We start from the raw sequence: 22,163 nt of genomic DNA, 5'->3' as shown, positions 1-22,163 counted from the left end.
GAATTGTATATAGGAAGTCCAGTTTCGGCCACCGGGAAAGTTTCGGGGGTTACCGGTATTGTACCGGGACCACCGGAAGGGTCCCAGAGGTCCACCGGGTGGGGCCACCTACCCCGGAGGGCCCCGTGGGCTGAAAGTGGAAGGGAACCAGCCCTTAGTGGGCTGGGGCGCCCCCCTTGGGCCTCCCCCCATGCGCCTAGGGTTGGGAACCCTAGGGGGGAGCTTTCCCCTTGCCTTGGGGGGCAAGGCACCCCCTTCCCCCCACTTGGCCGCTGCCCCCCTTGGAGATCTGATCTCCCAAGGGCTGGCGCCCCCCAGGGGTCCTATAAATAGTGGGGGGGAGGGAGGGCAGCAACCTACAGCCTTGGGCGCCTCCCTCCTCCCCTGCAACACCTCTCTCTCTCGCAGAAGCTTGGCGAAGCCCTGCCGGAGACCCGCTACATCCACCACCACGCCGTCGTGCTGCTGGATCTCCATCAACCTCTCCTTCCCCCTTGCTGGATCAAGAAGGAGGAGACGTCGCTGCATCGTACGTGTGTTGAACGCGGAGGTGCCGTCCGTTCGGCACTCGGTCATCGGTGATTTGGATCACGGCGAGTACGACTCCGTCATCCATGTTCATTGGAACGCTTCCGCTCGCGATCTACAAGGGTATGTAGATGCACTCCTTTCCCCTCGTTGCTAGTAGACTCCATAGATGCATCTTGGTGAGCGTAGGAAAATTTTAAATTATGCTATGATTCCCAACAATTTTTGCATGGAAACCTTCTGACATGCCGGGTGTACCTAGAGAACTTGCTGAGCACACTCTCAATATTGATCCGAAATTTAAGCCGGTCAGGCAATTCCTTCGGCGGTTTAATGAGGAGAGGCGGGAAGCCATTGGTGAGGAGGTGGCCCGGCTCTTGGCGGCCGGGTTTATTGTCGAAGTCTTTCATCCAGAATGGTTAGCTAACCCGGTGCTCGTGCTCAAGAAGAATGGCACCTAGCGGATGTGTGTGGACTACACGGACTAAAACAAGGCGTGTCCGGCTGATCCTTTTGCTCTCCCCCGTATTGATCAAATCATTGATGCTACGGCGGGTTGTGAGCGCTTAAGTTTTTTGGATGCTTATTCTGGATACCATCAGATTAAAATGGCAGTTAAGGACCAGGAGAAGACGGCGTTCATCACACCCTTTGGAGCCTTCTGTTATGTGTCTATGCCTTTTGGACTCAAGAGTGCATAGGCGACTTATCAGCGTTGTGTGCAGAATTGTCTTCATAACCAGATTGGGCGCAATGTTCATGCCTATGTGGATGATATCGTGGTTAAGTCCAGGGAGAAGGAGACCCTGGTCGATGACCTTAGAGAAACCTTTGATAATCTCCGGGTTTACAAGATGATGCTTAACCCAGCCAAGTGTGTTTTTGGTGTTCCCGCAGGCAAGCTCTTGGGTTTCCTGGTTTCTAACAGAGGCATTGAAGCTAACCCAGAAAAGATAAAGGCAATCACCTCTCTGGCTAAGCCGGCGTGCATCAACGACGTCCAGTGTCTGGCAGGCCGCATCGCTGCTTTGAGCCGGTTTATCAGCCGTTTGGGTGAAAAGGCCATGCCACTGTACCAATTGATGAAGAAAATAGAGGACTTTATTTGGAATGATGCTGCTAATGCTGCTTTTGAGGATTTGAAGAGACAGCTGGCTGAGCCCCCAGTTCTTGCTGCTCCGGTTGACAAGGAGCCCTTATTACTGTATGTAGCTGCTAACACACGAGCCGTCAGTGTGGCTGTGGTGGTGGAGCGCAAGGAAGAGGGTAAGGAGTATCCGGTTCAGCGGCCGGTTTACTACGTTAGTGAAGTGCTCATTGAGTCTAAACAGCGGTATCCACATTGGCAGAGGCTTGTTTATGGTGTGTTCATGGCAAGCCGGAAGCTTAAGCATTATTTCCAGGGTCACCCCATCACTGTGGTTAGTTCTGCTCCCCTTGGAGATATCATCCAAAACAGAGAAGCTACAGGAAGAGTGGCTAAGTGGGCTATAGAGCTTGGGCCTCATGGTCTGAAATACGTACCATGCACTGCTGTCAAATCTCAAGCATTGGTGGATCTCATCAACGATTGGACAGAGCTGCAGGTGCCTGAAGAGAAGCTGGATAATACATATTGGACTATTCACTTCGATGGGTCTAGGCAATTAGAGGGCTCGGGGGCTGGAGTTGTATTGACTTCCCCTAAAGGTGACAAGTTTCGTTATGTGCTACGGTTGATGTTTCCCTGCACTAACAATGCGGCTGAGTACGAGGCCTTGCTCCATGGTCTTCGGATGGCTAAGGAGATGAGCTTGAGCAGGGTAAGGTGCTTTGGCGACTCAGATTTAGTGGCTCAACAAGTATCAGGCAAGTGGGATTCCAAGGACCCTCTCATGGCGGCTTATCGCCGTGAAGTTGATGCCATTGCTGGACACTTTCAGGGTTACCAAGTAGAGCACATCGATCGCAGGAAGAACGAGGCGGCTGATGCATTAAGCCGGCTGGGCTCTCAGCGAAAGCCGGTGCCGCCTAATACTTTCTTGGACATCTTGCATAACCCTTCTGTTAAGTTACCTACAGAGGAAGACTTGGCTGTCCCTGACCCGGAAGCACAGTTGGTGGCGGCTCTCCACATCACCCCAGACTGGACAGTACCATATTTGGCTTACATGACCCGGGGAGAGTTGCCTGAGGATGAAACTTTGGCCAGACAAATAACCCGGCGGTCTAAGTCAATGATAATTATCAATGGTGAGCTACATCATCGCAGTGTCACTGGAACTTTCCAGCGTTGCGTTTCCCCTGAGGAAGGCCAAGAAATTTTGCGTGAGATTCACGAGGGGGATTGTGGCCATCATGCCGGCTCAAAATCCCTGGTGGCCAAGGCTTTTCGTCATGGTTTTTATTGGCTGACGGCTCATGCTGATGCGGAGGACTTGGTCAGTAAATGTGACGGTTGTCAGAGGTTCTCGCGACGGGCTCATGTGCCGGCTCAGGAGCTGAGGATGATTCCAATTACTTGGCCATTTGCGGTCTGGGGGCTTGATATGGTTGGGCCTTTTAAAAGGTCCAAGGATAAGAAGACCCACCTCTTGGTAGCGGTCGACAAGTTCACAAAGTGGGTTGAAGCAGAGCCAGTTAGTAAGTGTGACGCGGCCACGGCGGTTCAGTTCATGAAAAGGGTGATATTTCGCTTCGGCTTTCCACACAGCATTATAACTGACAATGGTACCAATCTGTCTAAGGGCGCCATGGAGGAGTTTTGTCAACGAGAGCATATTCGACTTGATGTTTCATCAGTGGCTCACCCTCAATCCAATGGTCAAGCTGAGAGAGCTAATCAGGAGATCTTGAAGGGCATCAAGCCCCGGCTTTTGGTCCCTTTGCAACGGACGCCAGGTTGTTGGGTGGAGGAGTTACCCTCCGTGTTATGGAGCATCAATACTACTCCTAACAGGTCTACGGGTTACACGTCGTTCTTCATGGTTTATGGAGCGGAAGCAGTCCTCCCCAGTGACATCCGTCATGACTCGCCTCGAGTGGCGGCTTATGTTGAGGCGGATAATGAGCGGGCGCGCCAAGATGCTCTTGACTTGTTGGACGAACAGCGTGATGTGGCAGCAGCTCGCTCGGCGATTTACCAACAAGACCTGCGCCGTTATCACAGCCGCCGGGTTAAGTCCCGGGTCTTCCAGGAAGGTGATCTGGTGCTCCGGCTCATCCAAGATCAGGCAGATGCACACAAGTTATCCCCGCCTTGGGAAGGGCCCTTTGTGGTCAGCAAGAACTTGCACAACGGGTCATACTACCTTATCGACGTTCGGGAGCACAAAGATTCACGCAAGTCGGAGGAAGAGACCCGTCGGCCGTGGAACATAGCTCAGCTTCGGCCTTATTACACTTGAGCCACCGGCTCTCATAATGTACATATTTCTATAGCCATGTATATATTATGATAAATAATAAAGCAGGACCTCTGTCCTTTTCTCCTCCAAAGGTAAACATGTTATTTCCATTCCAACATCACATGGTCACTTGGAGGTGGATCCGGCTTATGATCGTATTCGAATCTAGCCGTAAACAATATGATCACCTGGGGGCTTCCTGTTCAAACATAGGTCGCATTCGAACCAAAGAGAACATAGCTGTCGATACCCACTTGATTGGCAAATTGCCGAGCTCATTGGGGAGTTTTCTTTGATCATATTTGAATCATAGCTCAACCCCCTTTGGGAACCGACGTGGATCGTATTCGAATCAGCGTCGTTAAACAACTCTTAAGGTCATTTGGGGGCTTCCTGTTCAAACATGGGTCGTATTCGAACCAAAGAGAACATAGCTGTCGGTACCCTCTTGATCGGCATCGCCAAAGCCACTGGGGGCTATATGATCGCATTCGAATCTTAGCTTAACCCCTTTGGGACGGTTCTCTGGTCGTATTCGAACCGGAAGCCCCTAAGTTTTGATCTTCTGACTTACAACAAGTTCTTTTGGTCATATCAACAGTGTGCAAGGGCGGCTTTTACTTCGCCGACTTAATTTTGATTCACAACGTTGATAACACATAGTAAGTATTATTGATGCTGGTGAACCGGAGTTGAGATCTTAACCTCATTATTCGGGTTACATGAACCGGAAGTATACTTGAAGGCTTGTAAGTATGCTATTATGGTTACATCAAGGATATAATTGAGGGCCAGTCTTTGGTGACTTTGTTCATATTCCGGGTTATATATATAAGGTCTATGATTCTCAGTGCGGTAAGCCGCCCAGAGACTTGTGACTTGTTTTCTATGCAGGATGGTTAAAGACAGCTATTCGAGCTTAAGGAAAATAACTGATCAATTATAACCCGGAGGAATAAGAAGAAGCAGCTTCAATGGAGTTAAGCATTCAACACGTGCACGATGGCACGACAAAATTAAGTGTTTGTCCTACTCTATTACAAGACTCCCCGAGTCCAAAAGGTGAGGCATTGTTTTAAGGTGTACCATGAGCCGCCTAAAAGTCAAGGTGCTTGTTGAGTTGAAGCTTCCGGCTCATCCCTCTCCACTCCTCCGGCTGATTCCATGACCTGGAAGGTTGATGATTTCCAGTCAATGCCGCTCAAAGCTTCAAATTGAGCCTCGTCATCAATTAACCCGGCCGGGTCAACTTCCGGGGCGAAGGTATGCTTACGAGTCGGAGGGATCAAGCTGATGGCTTCATAACGTGGAGTGGGGATCCTCTGATTTTCCGCGTCGTAGCCCGGCTGATACTTGGTAAGGTCGGTGTCATTCCCAATCAGGGTGGCCACCGGGCGCACGCTCTTCACACAGGCAGCAAAGTCTTTTTGGTCAAAGGGGGTGCCGTCTTCCTTCAGGCTGGGGTATCCAAGAGCGATGTCGGCCGGGTCTAGCTCCGGAAGAAAAGCCTTGGCCCGGCTCAAAGCAGCTATAGCTCCGGCTCTTGCAGAGGCCCGTCTTAGCTCTTGGAAGCGCTGAGGAAGAACGGCAAGCCGCCTGAGTACATCCGCCAGGTGAGTCGGAACCTCGTTGGACAGAGCCACAACGGCTAACGCACGCTGTGACCCGGTGTAGAGTTGCTCCACCAAGGTGTACACGGCCTTCAACTTGGTCAGAACATTCTGATTAAGGTTGGAGCTTCTGGGACCTGCATAACCAAATTAGGTGAATTGATGGCAATTGTGGGATTTCTAAGACATAAAGAATGTAAGCTTGTTAAAGGCTTGCAGAATGACTTACCGAAGATTGCGGCGACCATCTGTGACACATGGCGCTTTAAGCCGGAGAGTTCGGCGGTTCTCTCCGTCAGAGCAGCCTCCGCTTGTTCGGCCCGGCTGACCAAAGCAGTTTTCTCCTCGGCCCAAGTCTTTCTTTCGGTTTCAAATTTCTTCTTCAGCTTTTCTTGTGCAGCAACACTGAACTCAAATTTGGCGTTGGCCTTCCGGGTCTCAGTTTCCTGAGTCTTCAGGCGGTTCTTCAGCTCAGAGATTTCAGCTTCAAATTTTTTGCAGGCAGCCTGTACAAATTCCGGGTTATAGTATGAGTAATTATTATGCAACATTAAAGTCCCAAGCACTTTGCAAGCAAAGACACTTGGCACTTGGGGGCTAATGTAAGCTGAAAGATTCTATTTACAATTGCCGGTTCATGAAGGTAAGCCGGAAGTTAAGTCTACAACATATTCTATCATAAGTAATAGACTTGGGGGCTAGCATACTAAGACTGACTATGGAGTAAGCAAGAGGGTTGTACCTCAGATTTTTGCTGTATCTGCTTCACCATATCAATCTCCAGGTCCCGGCTGTTGTGCACTTGACCAATGTAACCAGAAACAATGTCTCCAATGCTCAAGTTAGCATAATCAGTGATCTCCAGTCTAGCCCGGCGGCGCTCTAGCAGCTCTTCCTTGGCAGAGCATCTGGCCAGCACAGTGGGTCTTCCCGGCTCAACGTATTCAGTCCGGGTAATCACCACATCCGGGTCATCGGCCGGTTGAGCTGAGCTGGGAATCTCCAGGTTGTCGGAGCCCGCCATGTTTTGTTCTTCAGTTGAGGCGGCGGTGTCCGGAGCTGGTGCAGATGGCGGCTCGTGAGCAGAAGCTTCTGGTTCAGTCAAGACCGGCTCTTCGACCGGCTTATTTTTCTTGGCCCTTTTGCTGAGCTTGGCTTGGGCACTGAAAGTCAAAAGATTAGTACAAAAACATAAATAAGATAAGCACAAATGAGATGATTATCATTACCCGGGTGCGGTCTTGAAAGCCGGCAGGTTAGATTGCATGGAGTCACCAGAGGAAGGTGAAGTTTCCTGATAATTTGAATCAGACGAGTTGAGTGGTTGAGGCGTGACGCCCGCTAAAGGATGAAAAGGGTATAAGTTGGAGATAACCTCAGTCCGGCGCTTTCTTGATGCCTCGGGTAAGCCGGAGGAGAGGTCTGCATCCTTGCTGGCCCGGGTTTGCCTCCGGCTCTCATGAATCTGTTGCTTCAAAAGAAATTGAGGATCTTGATAAGCTAAAGGATGCGAAAATCTTACTTTCCGGGTTACTCTTCGGACTTTCAGCCTTGGCAAGGGGTCCGAGTCGGAGGAAAGTATAGTTACCTCTTCAGTCACCGGGTTACTCGCTCCGGTATCATCCTGTGGATAATCAAGTCAATAAGGTGGTTAAAAACAGACGAAAAGCAGAATAGGAGCCTAACGAATCAAGTGTTACCTCTGACTCGGAGCTATCATCCAACTGAAGCAGCTCTGAGGCGCTAGGCCTACTTCCCTTCTTACGGGGAGCGGCTCTCCTGGCGGCTTTCTTAGCTTTCCTGGCTTTTTTAGCAGCCTCGTGGTCATACTTGACCTTCCAGAACTTGTCATTAGCCTGGAAAAATGCAATGAAGGTTTCCTTAAGTTAAAACGAAAATTGTTAAAATGGAAGGTAAAGTGCTCAGATTGGTAGCTTACCGCCGGAGCCGGGTTAGCTTGGCAGAAGGGGCTTAAGTCGGTCCTCCCACAGTCGGCTAAGCTCTCATTCAAGAGAGACTTGGTCATGTCGTCCACGACGTCCTCAGGTAGATCGTTGGAGCTGTGCCGCAGAGGGTCATCCTTCCGGCCCGTGTAATCACACATTAAGCCGGGGCGGCGGCTCAGGGGAATCACCCGCCAAGAAATCCAGACCCGGACCAGATCAACGCCGTTAAGGCCATTTCCCAGAAGAGCCTTAATCTTGTTGATGGTAGGGATCAGTGGTTGACGTTCAGCTTGAGATAGTTTGTCTGGCAGGGGGTGAGTTGGCTCCAGACGCAGGGCACGAAAGCCGGGCAGAGGGCTCTCATCAGCCGGAGAAGTGTCTTGGCAGTAGAACCATGTCTGGTTCCAGTCCTTTGGGTGGCTTGGCGGCTCAGCATAAGGAAAAGGCAATCTCTCCGTCGTTGAATGGAGATTCCGCCAAGCTCCAAGCTAGGCCCGTTGGCGCACTCATTCTGGCGGTTCAGATAAAACAACTCCCTAAAAAGCAGTAGGCTGGGCTCTTCTCCAAGATATACTTCACAGAATACTTGAAAGTTGCAAATATTTGACACGGAATTGGGTCCTATGTCTTGCAGCCGCAGATCGAAGAAGTTCAGAACATCTCTAAAGAATTTTGAGCCGGGAGGTGCGAAGCCCCGGCTCATGTGATCAGCAAATATCACCACCTCGCCATCTCTTGGTTGAGGTCTTTCCTCCGACGGGTCAGGGGCACGATAAGACATGACCTCCTTCTTGGGCAGGTAACCCGTCTTCACGAAATCAGCTAAAGTGTCATCAATAACATTGGATCTCATCCAGTTGCATGTGATGGGTGCCTTGGGAGCCTTGGGTGGCATTGTGAAAGACGAAAGCCTATGACAAAAGGAAATGTCCGGTTCAACTATAAGCCGGAGGAAGTTTATAGTTCAATATTCAAGATGGCGGCTTATGAAGGGGCCTAATGACATATGGCTAATTGCGTCGGGTTATCTAAGCCGCTGAGGGCATCGTGAGTAATTCAAGTTGTCTAAAACTTTATCATAAATGAGCCGGAAATTTTACAGCGCGTGGCCTCTTTTAAGCTGGAGATATGAGCCGCCATAGCTAAACAGATGCAATTTTTGACTAAGTGTGGCGCAAACAAGTTTCACAGATCGCAGTAATTATTTTGGATCAAACGATCGGCTAAAAAGGAAAAATTTCTGGACCTAGAAAGCTGATACAGAGAAGTTCATGAGCTCTAAGGGGATCTCTTTGCAAGTAAAGGGGGCGTGCTACTATTGAAAACGGGTGCGAAACCACAGCCGCACGAGTTCTATATGTTTTCTGGATCTAAGGGGGCCGTGTAGAAGAAACTGTGAAGAAATGGCGACGAACTGCGAAGAACAGGGGAGAACAGCAAGAACCCTAATGCGGATCTACTCTATGGAGTGGCAAGGACTTACGGGTGTTGATGAGTCGCGGAGGTCGCCGCCGTTTCTCTGGACAGGTTAGGGTGATGCAGCGGCTGAGGTTGACGAAGACCAGGAGAGCGGCGGCGGCGGAGCTTGAGCTCTCGGGTGTCAGAGGAGGAAGACGATGGAGGCGACAAGTGAATGAAGGCTCATGGGCCGGGCTTATTTATAAGGTGCGGCTAATAAGTGGGCGCGAGAAACGAGGAGGCCACGGCGTGATTATCTCGCCACAGAAGCGCCTCGATTTTTGGGATGGCCATTAAAGATAAGATCCGTTGGGATATGACAGAATAAAAAATGAACTTAATGGAAGATGACGTCATGGCGGGTTATCAGGAATCCAGAAGATGACGTCACGGCGGGTTAAAACCTTCGCACAAATATAAGCCGGAAGATTTTTCTCTCAAAGGGATTGAAGATTGACATGAACCGGTTCAAATCAATCTGGGACCTAATGTTGAGGATATAACCATAAGAGTCACTCGCCCAGGAGGGGCCGGGTTACGTCATAATGGTCATCACGCGAAGCCCAGCACCAAACTTGAAGACGGCGGGTCAATAATGGGCTTAAGACCCGGAGATGGCTTAAGGCCCGTAGTGTTAACCGCCGTTAGGGTGAAACTTGTAGTGTAAGGCAAGAATAGTTAAGAGTCCGAGCCGGACACTGTTATGAGCCGGCCGGGGCTCTGAGAGCTGCTGGGCGTCAACCTCTATATAAAGGGGCGACCCGGCGGCGGTTTAGGGACGAGTAAGACAAAATCGATAACCAGGCAGGACGGTTTAGCTCCTGGTCATCGAAACCCTAATCAATACCACCTCAACTGGACGTAGGCTTTTACCTTCACCGTAAGGGGCCGAACCAGTATAACCCTCGTGTTCCTTGTCCCGTTTAACCCCTTTAAGCTTCCTAGCTGCGATGGCTTCACGACTAAGTCCTTGCACGAGGACATCTGCCGTGACAATTCCACGACAAGCTCAGTTCTACTTTTTTAAAGAAATACCCAATCGAGGCCTCCTTGCTTTGCCAGCCCTGCTGGCCTGCAAATCTTTCAAGACGAGGAGAGTTTTATTCGGCTTGCCCAGAAATGGGCTATCAGTAATGAGAAATGGGCTGTACATTTTTAAAACACATCAAACCGGAAATTAGTTTCTTTTTTTTATTTCAAGATTTTAAATTCCATTAATTTTTATACGTAATCAATTATTTGGATTTTATATTTATATAAATTTATTCTTCAAATTAGAATTAGCAAATGGGCTGTAAATTATTATAAATAATGGCAGATGGGTTGTATGTTGTTTTCCACACATTTGAGGCTGACTCGTGCGCCTACTATAGGTTGACGCGTACGCTTTCTTAAAAAAAGATTGACGCACACGCAACGCCGTGTTAACTTAGTCAACACACAAGAGCAGTAACTGTTGGACGTCCATCCAACGGCCGTCATACTTCTTCAATCTCTGTTATTCCTGCTCCAGCTGCTCAAACAAGCACCGGCGAGACTGCCTGCTCCCTCCTCCCGCGGCCGGCTGTTCTAACGCGCAGGCCTCACCGACCCACCGTACTCCCATCGCTGGCCTAGCCATCCCTCTACTCACCTACACCTGCTGTTATTCTCCAGCAACGGCATACAAACTAATAGACCCTCGTACTCCCCTTCGTGTGGGAAACAACTGCCGAATCTTCTCTGGCTCCGTGTTGTTCCCTTCCTAGGCCTCGCTGTTGTCCAATGCCCTGGTGCCGTCGTCGCGGCATGGTCAACGTGGTCAACAAATGGCATCCATCGGAAGTGGACTCAACTTTGTACCAACTTTAGTACAAAGTTAGTATAAAGTTGGATCATCTATTTTGAAACGGAGGGGGTAAATATCTAACGGTATAATCCCCAGGACTCACGATATGGTGAAACAGGTAAATGCATCAACTACAACCGACAGGTAGTCTAATTGGTATGTACTATGCTGGAAGTGCCGAGTACAACGCACATACAAATCCAACCAAGACAACATGTTCAATCACAGAAGGTTACCTAAAATCGACAAAGCTAAGGTATTATCTTGCCTCCATTCAGGTGTCCTACCATTAAGGGTTTCATGAAGCCTTTGCCGGCTCATCGCTGGGAAGATCATCCTCATCATGGTAGATGTTCTCCGCCATCTGCCATATCTGAAGGATGTTGTCTTCAGCAACGCTTGCAAGCACCCAGTCCTCACACGGGTTCCAGGAGAAGTCTGAGATTTTGCTTGTGTGGCCTCCATGAATGAACAAGAGCTCAGGAGGGCCGTCCTCCGCGTCCTCTGGTGTTTGCTCCTGATCAATTCTGTCAACACAAACATCATTCACATCAAGAGGGAAGTGAGGAAACGAAAAAGGAATGTTGAAAAAACTTTGAAAGCTGGACGGTTTTTACCTGCTTAGATCCCAAACCATCAGCCTCCTTCCCAGACAACAAGATGCAAGTATAGTTTCATTCTTTGGGCTCCATCCAACTTGAAATACTTCCTCTCTGATTACACAATCAAATTCAGATTCAAGACCGATAATAACAAACATACAATGAATAACACAAACATATACTCGTTTCCTTCTAAGCTAAAAATAGGATGGATGGAACTTCGAACAGAAAAGTGATGGTAAAACTGAAGCATACTTGTGACAATCAAAAGTGTGCAGCGAAGTATCAATCTTCCGAAGATCAAATAATTTGACAGTCTTGTCGGTTGAACCAGTTGCAACAACCCATTCATTGAAAGGATTGAAAGCCAGGCAATTCACCTATAAATGTGACATAAGGAAACAAAGTGGAAAGTGTAAGAACACATTTCTTTACACAAACAACAGAAACAAAACCAATTGGCTCTTCCAGAAGAATAATATAGGGAAAGCAAGGTGTGCCCAGTGATAACAGCCTCTGAATAGAAATCATGCACGAGTAAAAACTACTAGAGTGATATGACTATATGAGTATTCATAAAATTGCTACCAGATGCCATCTTTCTTTTCTGGATACAGCAGTTGAGGTTTTCAAGTGAAACAATCCATGCAGCCGGATAAATAGATTGTAGTTTTCCTCCGATCACTACAGCATTCAAAATGAGATCATTTAGGATGTCCTCGGCTAATTTGTTTACAACCAATACTTGAAGAGGACCTAGATTCTAGAACAATGAACGTGTTGACACCCCATATGTTATCGTTATACAAATATGCTACTCTGTTTTGTATCCTGAACCACCATTGGCTGCATCAGCTTCAGGGGTAAGAACCAATAAACAAATTAACAAGATATCTAACCATGATATTGTATTCTTCACATAATGTTAATAGTATAGCATTAAACCAATAGTAAGTAGAGACTTGAGGCTCCCCAGGAAACCTACCTCACCCTGGTGTGCCACCACAGACTGTACAGGCTTGGTAGGTGCAGGACTACGCATATCCCAAATTAGGAGATGATGATCATCACCAACTGAGCCGAATAAGTATTCATGCCTCAAATGCCAAGCAACATCTTCAACGACGCCATCATGAAACTAAACAGAACAGAACCAAAAGAAATATCGTGTTAAGCCACTAACAGATGTGCTGGTCACATGAAAAATATCAGTTGAATAATCATACAAGTGAAACTTCCATGTTTTTGCTATAGTATAACTAGGAAAGTTATTGGTCCAATGTACTGGGGACCATGTCAATTGACTGAAAATACACATGGTGCTAAAAGGGCAGCTTGGTCGGGAAGAAAAACAGACCCCCTTATTTTCCTACAAGGTGAAGTTATCCATGCACTACCAATATGTTTCCAATTGAGTATTGTTACTGTGTAGCACTGATTTTTTTTTATGGCCCTGCATTCTGTGCAGAAGCTTACAAAGATAAATTTAAAAAAAAATCAGCACAGATACAAGATCAGTAATCTCACTTGTTCACATATTCAACACACTGAGCATTAAGCAGTATTATTGTTATGACTTATGATGCTTAACTGACTATGGACCATGACATGCGGTACCAACAGCTAGAGAACCAAAAGGATGGAATTGAAAGTCTTAGATTAATAAAACTGCCAGAGCTGCCATGTCTGAGTGTGAAATACAGACTATAATTCTATTCTTCAGGATAACACAGCAAAACCTGCTGACATGGACGGTGCATCACCCAAAATTACCCATGAAAGCTGCTGTTAGACCTAATGTGAATGGTTTCAACTAGGAGGGTGTAAAAGAAGTGTCGTAATTAGGATGCAGATAGACTTTTTCCTCATGTATACCATCTTCACAAAAGACCATCAGGAATATATTATATATATTATTTCTCCAAGGATGAATACCAGATATGACTAGCACACAAACACATTCAGAGAAACATGCTATCAGAATGGCATGTCATGAGGAAAGCTTTAACCAATGGTACAAACAAAGCTATGCGTTAATGCACCTGAATGGAAAAAGGATCATGAGCCATACCTTAAAAATCTGGTATGCGTCGAGAGTTTTATTTTTACCATTTGCTGTGATGTCCCATAAGCAAATTTGAGCATCATCCGATCCACTCAGCAAATGACCCTCTTTAAAGATACTCCAGGACAGGCCATATCCTTCAGAGTTGTGTCCCTTCAGCCGTAAATCAGGATTGCACGCACCATCTAGTGGAGGCTTTGATGGGTGCTTGCTATAATCAAAGACATACACCTCTGCACTGACTGTCTTGGTAGCAATAATAAAAGAATTTTGGGGCATATATCGAGCCCGATTAACTTCTCCATCATGATTTATCTGTTGAACTATTTGCACCTACAAAAGACAGACAAAATGCCTCCAAATGTGATTTTTTGCACCATCAAAAACAAAATAAATAGCAAGAATGGTACATGGCATGTTATCTATATGCACTAAAAGTTTCTTCACGAAAACAATTGTTCTAGAGGTATACAAATATACCCCAGGTTATCTTAATCTGTTTTCTAACAATGGCACAAGTGCAAGTCATATTTGAAGGCCTGGCCAAACTTACAAATCATCAATACTATATTTGTCTAATGAGTTCTGGATTGTCACATTTCCTTACAGTCCAAGTACAATCGATAACTGGTTTGTTGATCAAATAGACAACAACTCAAAGGCGCATCCAAACATTGTTACATGCGAAAAGGACACCTGAATTCAACAGAAGGGTTTATATTCCAACTTCCATCTATATCACAGAAAGATGCTATTATTATATGGGTCCAACAAAGCAACACCACTGTTAGAATGATTCAAAATCAATTGGTTATGGCCTTTTACATAGCAGCATGAATTGAGGACTCGTACTAGTAAGCAAAACAAGTAGTTAAATTAATAGGCGCGTGACAAGAAAGCACAAACATCTCAATCACAAAAACATGCGTCTAGCAAATTTTGAGCTCCATGACTGGGCTAAGGTACATAATATAATTATAGACATGGCGTTAATCTACTAGGGTACTTCAATTTAAAGAAGTTCCAGTACGCCTAGCTAGAGGAACAGGCCAACATAAATCCCCTCCCTCCTCCCAAAATTACCATTACCCTCGCCAATAAACTACCAATACACGCTCGATTACCACACAGCTAACACGAACCCTAACTAACCCCCACGAGCAAAGTGGATCAGCCCGGAACAGAATTGCACGAGCCCACAGCACAGCAGCACCGGTAATTAATTACCCATAAACGGCAGAGGATGCGAGATTGGGGGAGGGGGAGGGGGACGGGCGCGAAGTATCGAACCTTGCCGGATGCGGCCCCGAAGCCGCCGATGTCGGCGTGGTCGTCGTCGTAGTGGCGCGCGTCGGCCTCGGCGTCGTCGAGGGGGAGCTGGACCTGGGCGAGCATGAGGTAGTTGGGCTCGTTGTCGGAGGTGTGGGTGCCGAGCACCATCTTCTGCACGGAGTGGTCCTTGCCGGCGGGCTCGGTGCGGTCGGGGAGCCACTGCACGGTGAGCGAGGGCCATTCGAGCGCGTGGGTGATGACGAGGTCGTAGAGGAAGGGCGTGTTCTTCTTCCAGATCTTGTACTCCTCGTTGATCAGCCGCTCCTCCACCTCGGCGCGGAACTCCTCCTCGTCCCCGCCGCCGGCCTTCGGCATCGCCGTCGCCCCGCTAGGGTTAGGGTTTGGCTTTGGGCGGGGGTTTTGGGGCGGGGGGAGGGGGGAAATGGCGGGAGGGTGATGGGGGGTGGGGGTGGGGACTGGGGAGCGTGACGGGGGGAGGAGAGAGGAGAAACTGTGGGGGGCGCGGCGCTGTGGTGCGGTGCGGAGCGGAGGGGGAAGAATAAAAAGAGAGAGCCGAAAGAGAGGTCTCGAGCTGTCAAAACGAAGGGGTTTACACGCGAGTTTGGGCCTCATTGCTTCAGCGGAGGCCCAGGCCCGGCTACGAGGCGTTGGAGGCGTTGGACCCACATGTCAGCCAGAGTGGAAGGTGTGAGCAGTGGAGTAAATGTGGAACGATGCTGAGTAAGCAGATTACTGCTATACGGAGGGAGCAATAAGTTCTTTCCAGAAAAGCAGAAAAGAGAATCAAGAAAGATACAAAATCTAATAACGTTTTCAATTAAGGCAGCAATTGATGACAAATGTGAGCTGGCGGGAGCGAGGTATTACCATTTTTATTGGGGTGGCACACAGCATGTGCACGTCACGACAAAAATTCCTCTCTTCTAACATGCTCCCTCGATCCGGAATTACTTGTCACGAAAAAGGATGTATCTAGACGTATTTTAGTTCTAAAGACATTCATTTTCTATTCATTCCTGCGACAAGTTATTCTGAACAGAGGGAGTATTATGTTATAGCGTGTGCCCCTATTCAAGCGTAGGAAATGATAAATAGGTGGTCTTCCTTCTCCCGCATACACCCTTGGCTCTTCGTTGATGTCTCCCACTCTTGTGAGCTTTAACACCTCTCATGGTCATTGTCTATAACCACAACTATTTGAAAACTACATTGTTGTTACTTCATTATAGTATATACTCGAATATATCCTAAAGGTCCTAACTAAAAGGAATTCAAAACAGGATCACGGTCTATCTTGGTTTGCCTATCATTCACCCACTGTATTACACCACGTCTTATCACATCGAAGTGAGGTCAGGTTGCTTGCAGGTCACACATGCGAGTTGGATCCACTAGGTAGTAAATTACACAAACCAACCACATATGAGGCTAGGGTAAACACGTTGGTACCAAATTTAGGACAACTCACGGAGAGCCACCAAGTTTGTGCCTATTGAGTAACAAAACACATCACGCGCATGGGTGATGATGAGGTCACAGAGGAAGGGTGTGTTCTTCCAGATCTTGTACTCCTCATTGATCAACCGCTCCTCAACCTCGGCACAGAAACTCCTCCCCGTTCTTGCCGCCGGCTTTCGGCATCGCCGTCTCGACATTTTTTATGTTAATAAGGGTACATAGCGTCCACCCTATTCGAGCATAGGAAAGAACAAAAAAAGTAGTCTTCCTTCTCCCGCCTTGCAATGTCTCTCACTCTCGTGAGCTCTGCACCTCTCTCGGTCATTGTTTATAGCCACGACCCTCATAATTTCCCCTCATATGAAAGAAAAACCTTAAGCAGAACTAAATACTTTGCAAGGAAAGATCTAATGTGCTATTATTCTGAAAAACTACATAGTTGTTAGTTCATTATGGTATACTTGGAGATAGCCTAACTGCCCTAACAAAAAAGAATTCGCAACAACAAAACCTGCTTGACAATCAAATCGGATACAACCATATCGAAGCTAGGTCAGATTGCTCGGAGGCCATAGTTGCCACAATCATCACGGAATGCTCCCAGTTAATCGTACAGATAGGCAATGCGCATTGTGCTCGCGAAGCTAACGAGGTAGCCTTATAATCCTACACCCAGATTACCATTTGTTTTCTGGTCATGTCACACTAGATCTTACAAACATGGAGCATATTGCAAATATAACCTTAAACCCTACAGCGACCATCCCAACAATTACGTGGTGTCCATCTCACATATACACAAGGAAAAGAAGCAAAAGGCATATATCTACCAAGTCCAGTTATGTACATACGCCACAAAATGTGTATGCAGAAGCTTCTGGAAGAATAAATGCTGCAATTTTCGGCAAACAAAGGATGAAGATAGCTTGTTGCTTCACTTCTCACGAAGAATGGATCTTCGCTGCAGATCTCGTCACTAACATGCTAAGTTTAGGTGATAAACCGACTATTCCAGAGGAGTTTCAAGATCTGGTCTTTGGTCCATGGTCTTTGCCATCGCGCCATCAGGGAAAGCGTCTGGATATGTTGTTGCTAACCTTGATTTCATGCTTCTACAATAACAGCATAAAAGACAAGTTAGCTGCGCCGGAGAACTACTATAGAGGTACAGTTCAAATAACACTCCTGGAGAAGAGAATCATCCCGTAGATAGACAAAACGGCACTAGAAAATAATAGAATAGAGACTAAAAAGCAGCTGACACTTTAGAAGAAGAATAAGCATGCAAGAAGGTACCTCAGCTTCATGAAAATATGGTCAAGATCATCCTTCATCGACTTGAGAAGGCGAGCTTTGCTAGCAAGGTCACTGGACACCTCCGCAAAGCATTGCTCAGAATACTCGTTGAAATGTATGAGAACTGCATTACTATCTTGCAATCGCCCCAGTCTGCAAAGTAACAGTATGGATCATTAGGCCACAATTCCGAAAACTTCTACTGCCATGCAGTAGATACCTGTCATTTAAGCATTCAGAATTACACAAGTCTAACAACGTAATGGATGCCAACCTAAATGTTTCGGTAGCTAAAATGCTCTAAGTGGAGAGTGAGAAGCACTCTCACCAAAAAAGGAAAACAAGAGTGCCACTACTAAGAGATGTTACTAATTACGTTACCATGGCACGAATTTTGCAGAAACGGGGGAAGCAGGCTGGCTTGGCATTACAGCATGCACTAACCAAGGCCAAGATTACCAGCATTTGTTGCATAAGAGTACTGACTAAACTTGGAAGCTCACATTTTTCCATAGGGCAAAGTGAGGGTCAGAAATATACCAATTTAATTAGGCAAGACTTCAATTTACTTGGGAAATGGGAATAAGGATTGTTAGGTAAGCACAGATCAATTTTTGTGGTCCAAGTCAATCTTCCCTACAGAAGGGGACAGCTTGTACCTGAGATGGATTACCCAAGTAATGAGAACAATCAATCAGTATTCAGTAAAGATCTATATCCCAGTCCCCAACCTTCCCTCCATTTCAACTCGGCAACATGGCTGGCATGTCATTGGTCCTCGGGGCCGTACCTCCAACCTTGTCATGTCAATTGGTCTTCGGGCCAGTACTAAGTTTAGCACGTCACAGGGTCAGGTCAGGCAGCCCACACTAAAGCATGGTGCGTGGAAAAGGGAAACTGAAATGTCACATGTCTATGGCCAAAAATGAAACGGACAGAAGTATTCTTTTTGTAATACCAGCAATATCCATTACTCAATGGGCCTGACTGGTGAATAGTAGGTCTTATGGTTTGCCAGTAGCACATTACTTATTTAGTGGATGACCGGTGACCCAGACCATGTTGTATTGGCATGAAGAAGCAAAATCAGGAACTTATACCCCAAGTAATTTAGATGAGCAGTTGTGCTATACTCCCTCCAATTCCCTAGAAGCTGTTGTTTTGGAGGCATGGGTGAAGTCCGACTTTAGAAACTGAAATATCGATATCCTTTGAAATATTTAGATTAGACAAATGAAAAATCATATGTGCAACTTTGTCTCAAGAAAGACTATGAAAAGACATAATGGTGTGGCTTTTAGAATATATTATAATAGAAATCAGTCGCCACAGTTACGCTTTGAACCATGCTGATGTACAAACAACGGTGTCGGAAACTGGATGGAGTAATCAAATTACCCACCTATCCCATTAAGGAAACAGCTAATCATACAACTCTATCAAGGAAATCAGAAAAATAACAAGCATTGGCGTACTAAGGATAAATCTATCATTTGATATTATGCATGCTTAATTGGAGAATAGAATATGCAGTGAACAAATCACTAGCGATATCTGTGTAGCGAGTATATCTGCCAGGGCAAGATGCCATTTATGAAAGTCGAAAGCTGATATTTTATAGAAAGGAAAGTAGGAGTTCAAGAGGGAAAGTGGCACGTGCATTACCTGCGTACTAACGAGAATTACTGCAATTAATTACAAGATCTAGGAACTATGACCACCCTATGCCTGTTGGGAGTCCAAAACTGTTGAGCCAATAGGGTACAGAGCGTTGGTGGGTTCTGAGAAATTATATACGACTATGAAACATAATTTGACTCATTACACATGTAAGAACGAGAGCACAGAGCACTTAACCTTTTCGCAAGCTATGACCACTTCAAATTACATGCATTCCCTAAACAACATATACAAACCACACGGAATTGTCTACAAGTATAATAGAGTAAATTTTAAGGCCCTGTTTGGAATGGATGTAAATTTTGTGTGCTGCCCGGTATTCAGTTCAAACTTGAGCTAAATTGCGGGGAGCACATGGATTTTACACTCAATCCAAGCAGGGCCTAACATGTACTTGATTTAAAAAAAATACTAACAGCACATTCTACAGCTGTTTTAGGTTGACTAGAATCTCAGTGCAATCCTTTACAAATTATACAAACTCTTGTTTGAGAATCAAGGTTAGGGCAGGTGAACGCCACATGCCTGTGCAAAAAGAGGCAGAAGTATCACAGCAAGCACCGCAAGTGCTCGGGGAGGAAAATGAGAAACAAAAGTGTAAGTGTACAGTAGGGTGTCTCCATGATACTGATAGCACCAAAAGTCCCAGCAATAGAGCCTAGTACTGCCTATTTACATGTTTATCAGATTTGATTCATGAACCATTTCAGGGGCAACTGGACAGGGATGCACGGGTATATGGGTGTTTTGGATGCAAAGAGGAAAACAATCAAACAGATAGGCAAACAGTGGAGACAAAAGCTGGATGAGGCAAAGGGACATCAACAGTTCTATTATCCTCGGTGTCACAGAGATAATGTTGTGCACACATATAGTAGAAGCATAGCACTTGGAATTTTTATAAAACTTATAACCAGCCATATATTTGACGGCCCATCACTAAATGCGAGCATTTGGCTTAACTCTACAAGCTCTTTCTAGTTTGAACTCATCAGTCATCACTAACAAATACCCAATTAGGAGGTAATAGGATGAACAGAGGACAGAAATAAACAGTGGAACACTCAAAATGTGCACATGGCAAAGGGCCACCGATATGGTATGCTCATATGAAAGTAGTACAGAACCATCACTAACAACCGCCTATACATTTACAAACCATCACTTAACAGCAGCAATTAGCTGAACTCCGTAAGCTCTTTCCACTCATCAGTCACTCCTAACAATGGTCCAATTAAGAGGTGGCAGGGGGCTCTTACTATCGGATAAACATGGGTGCGGAAACAGTGGATGAGCCAAGAATTAGAATTTGATGCGGCCAGATGAATCAAACTATTAATAAGAGGGGACAAAGTATGCGGCAATGAAAAGTTTATTTGATATTGTAAGGATTAACAGCACCATGTGCATGCACTTAAGATGGCACGGAGTAGCCATGGCTCCTGCCAGTCTCCCCTGTCTCCGATCCTGTGCCGAAATGAAGGCTACCAGCAAACTCGATGACATCCCAGATTTCTATCCAAGATCCATTTACCAGTTAAAAAGCTTCACAACTTGTACAAGAATAAAAAGATCGCGAAAACAAGTAATTATGTTTGTAGGACACAGATTTTCCTTCTTCATGTCTAACTTGTAAGATCCAATGCCAACAGGTGGCCCCTGATGACAAAAAAGCGGAGTGTTGATTTGCTCTGCGTCACTAGATCACTGCCTAACAAGGCTTAAAGTAACATAAGTATGTACTGTGAGATGTGAATGCCACCTAGAAATTCTAGCGACCACTTGGTAAAATCTCCGGGCAGTCAGGCACGACCCGACTTTCAGGTTTACTACATACCAAAGAATAAACCGAATTCACATCATCTACCATTGTTCAACCCAATTCGTACTCGGACACTCTTGAAGGGAGGAATAAGTAGATCTCCCTACGGCTCTGAATCAAGCACCAGAACTGCAAGCACTCAACAGTTGAGGCATACATCTGCAGACACAAACAACCTATGATACTGGCAAAAAGAAAGCAACCTATGATAAAACTGGGATTTTACGAAATCTGTGGCAAAACTAGGGGCGGTATTCTGATGTGTTAGAACAAATCGAACTGAAACCAAATTACGAGCGAAGGCGTCGGAGACGGGGAATCACTCACATGAGGTGCTGCGCCTGCTTGATGGATTCCACATCCTCGGCGCTGACGAGCGACCTGAACTGCGCCGCCACCTCCGCGGCTGCCGCCGCGGTCTCCGGCGAAGCCCCCGGCTGCTTCTCCATAGCCCACCCCCCCTCTTCCTCCCCCTCGTCGTGAGCTGGTACCGCGGATGTGCGCAGGGGCGTCACGTGTGGCCGTGGCGAGGTTGCGGGGCTGTGGGATCGGCTCTGACGCTGCCTCCAGTGGTAGCCTTGTCGTCGGCGGCGAGGACGGTGGACGGAGAGGCTGCGCGATGTGGGCAGGCGTTTAGATCGGTGGAGACGGGGTGGATAAATACGCCATCGACGTCAGACTGCGCCGGGTAAACAGGCCGTGTGGGGTGCTATGCCAATCTCTACTCTTTTTTTTTCTTTTGATGAAAACTTTAACCTGCCTATCAGCCTATCAGGCAAGAGCATCTAGCATACCCCTTAAACCGCGGAATTGAAAATATGGTTTAAGGATCGGTTTGATCTGTGGTTTTCAGTTCACGGAAAATGCATTTTAAAGATTGATTTAAGCTATGGCTGAACAGACTACTCAAACTTAAACTGTAAAAATCGAATATTCATTTATATTTTTCCCCACATCTTTCTCTCGCCCGTGTCCAAGGTCAGTTAGCTCGCCCTACGAAATCGGTGGACAGCGCACGAAGCGGCCAAATCCAGGAGCTAGCTAGCTCCTCCGTCAGGTGGCCAGCTCGAATCGATCCGTAGCTAGCTTCTAGGAGAGACGCGGGCGGGCGTCGGCCGGGGCGGGCGGCTGGCGTCCGGGGACGGGTGGGGCGGCGCGGACGGCAAATGCGGATGTTTCCGTGGCAGTTGG

At 46.7% G+C, this 22,163-nt stretch overlaps 2 protein-coding genes across 2 annotated transcripts; both read right to left on the bottom strand.

Moving 5' to 3' along the window:
• Positions 1-10,879: 10,879 nt before the first annotated feature.
• On the bottom strand, positions 10,880-15,166 carry LOC123122733 (histone-binding protein MSI1 homolog). The gene is made up of 6 exons (XM_044543064.1): positions 14,714-15,166; positions 13,430-13,756; positions 12,344-12,496; positions 11,614-11,738; positions 11,374-11,469; positions 10,880-11,283 (listed from the first exon to the last, which is right to left on the bottom strand). Exons 1-6 carry the CDS (start codon positions 15,068-15,070, stop codon positions 11,055-11,057), a joined length of 1,287 nt encoding a protein of 428 aa, XP_044398999.1. The 5' UTR covers positions 15,071-15,166; the 3' UTR covers positions 10,880-11,054.
• Positions 15,167-16,841: 1,675 nt separating this feature from the next.
• LOC123122732 (kxDL motif-containing protein 1) lies at positions 16,842-21,644 on the bottom strand. Its single transcript, XM_044543063.1, has 3 exons — positions 21,300-21,644; positions 17,471-17,623; positions 16,842-17,286 (listed from the first exon to the last, which is right to left on the bottom strand). Exons 1-3 carry the CDS (start codon positions 21,419-21,421, stop codon positions 17,181-17,183), a joined length of 381 nt encoding a protein of 126 aa, XP_044398998.1. The 5' UTR covers positions 21,422-21,644; the 3' UTR covers positions 16,842-17,180.
• Between the last annotated feature and the right edge of the window lie 519 nt (positions 21,645-22,163).

The sequence above is a fragment of the Triticum aestivum genome, chromosome 5D, assembly GCF_018294505.1.
Source record: "Triticum aestivum cultivar Chinese Spring chromosome 5D, IWGSC CS RefSeq v2.1, whole genome shotgun sequence".
In the NCBI taxonomy this organism is placed as follows: Eukaryota; Viridiplantae; Streptophyta; class Magnoliopsida; order Poales; family Poaceae; genus Triticum; species Triticum aestivum.
Note: the sequence above shows the minus strand (reverse complement) of the source record. Positions and strands in the feature narration are given on the sequence as shown.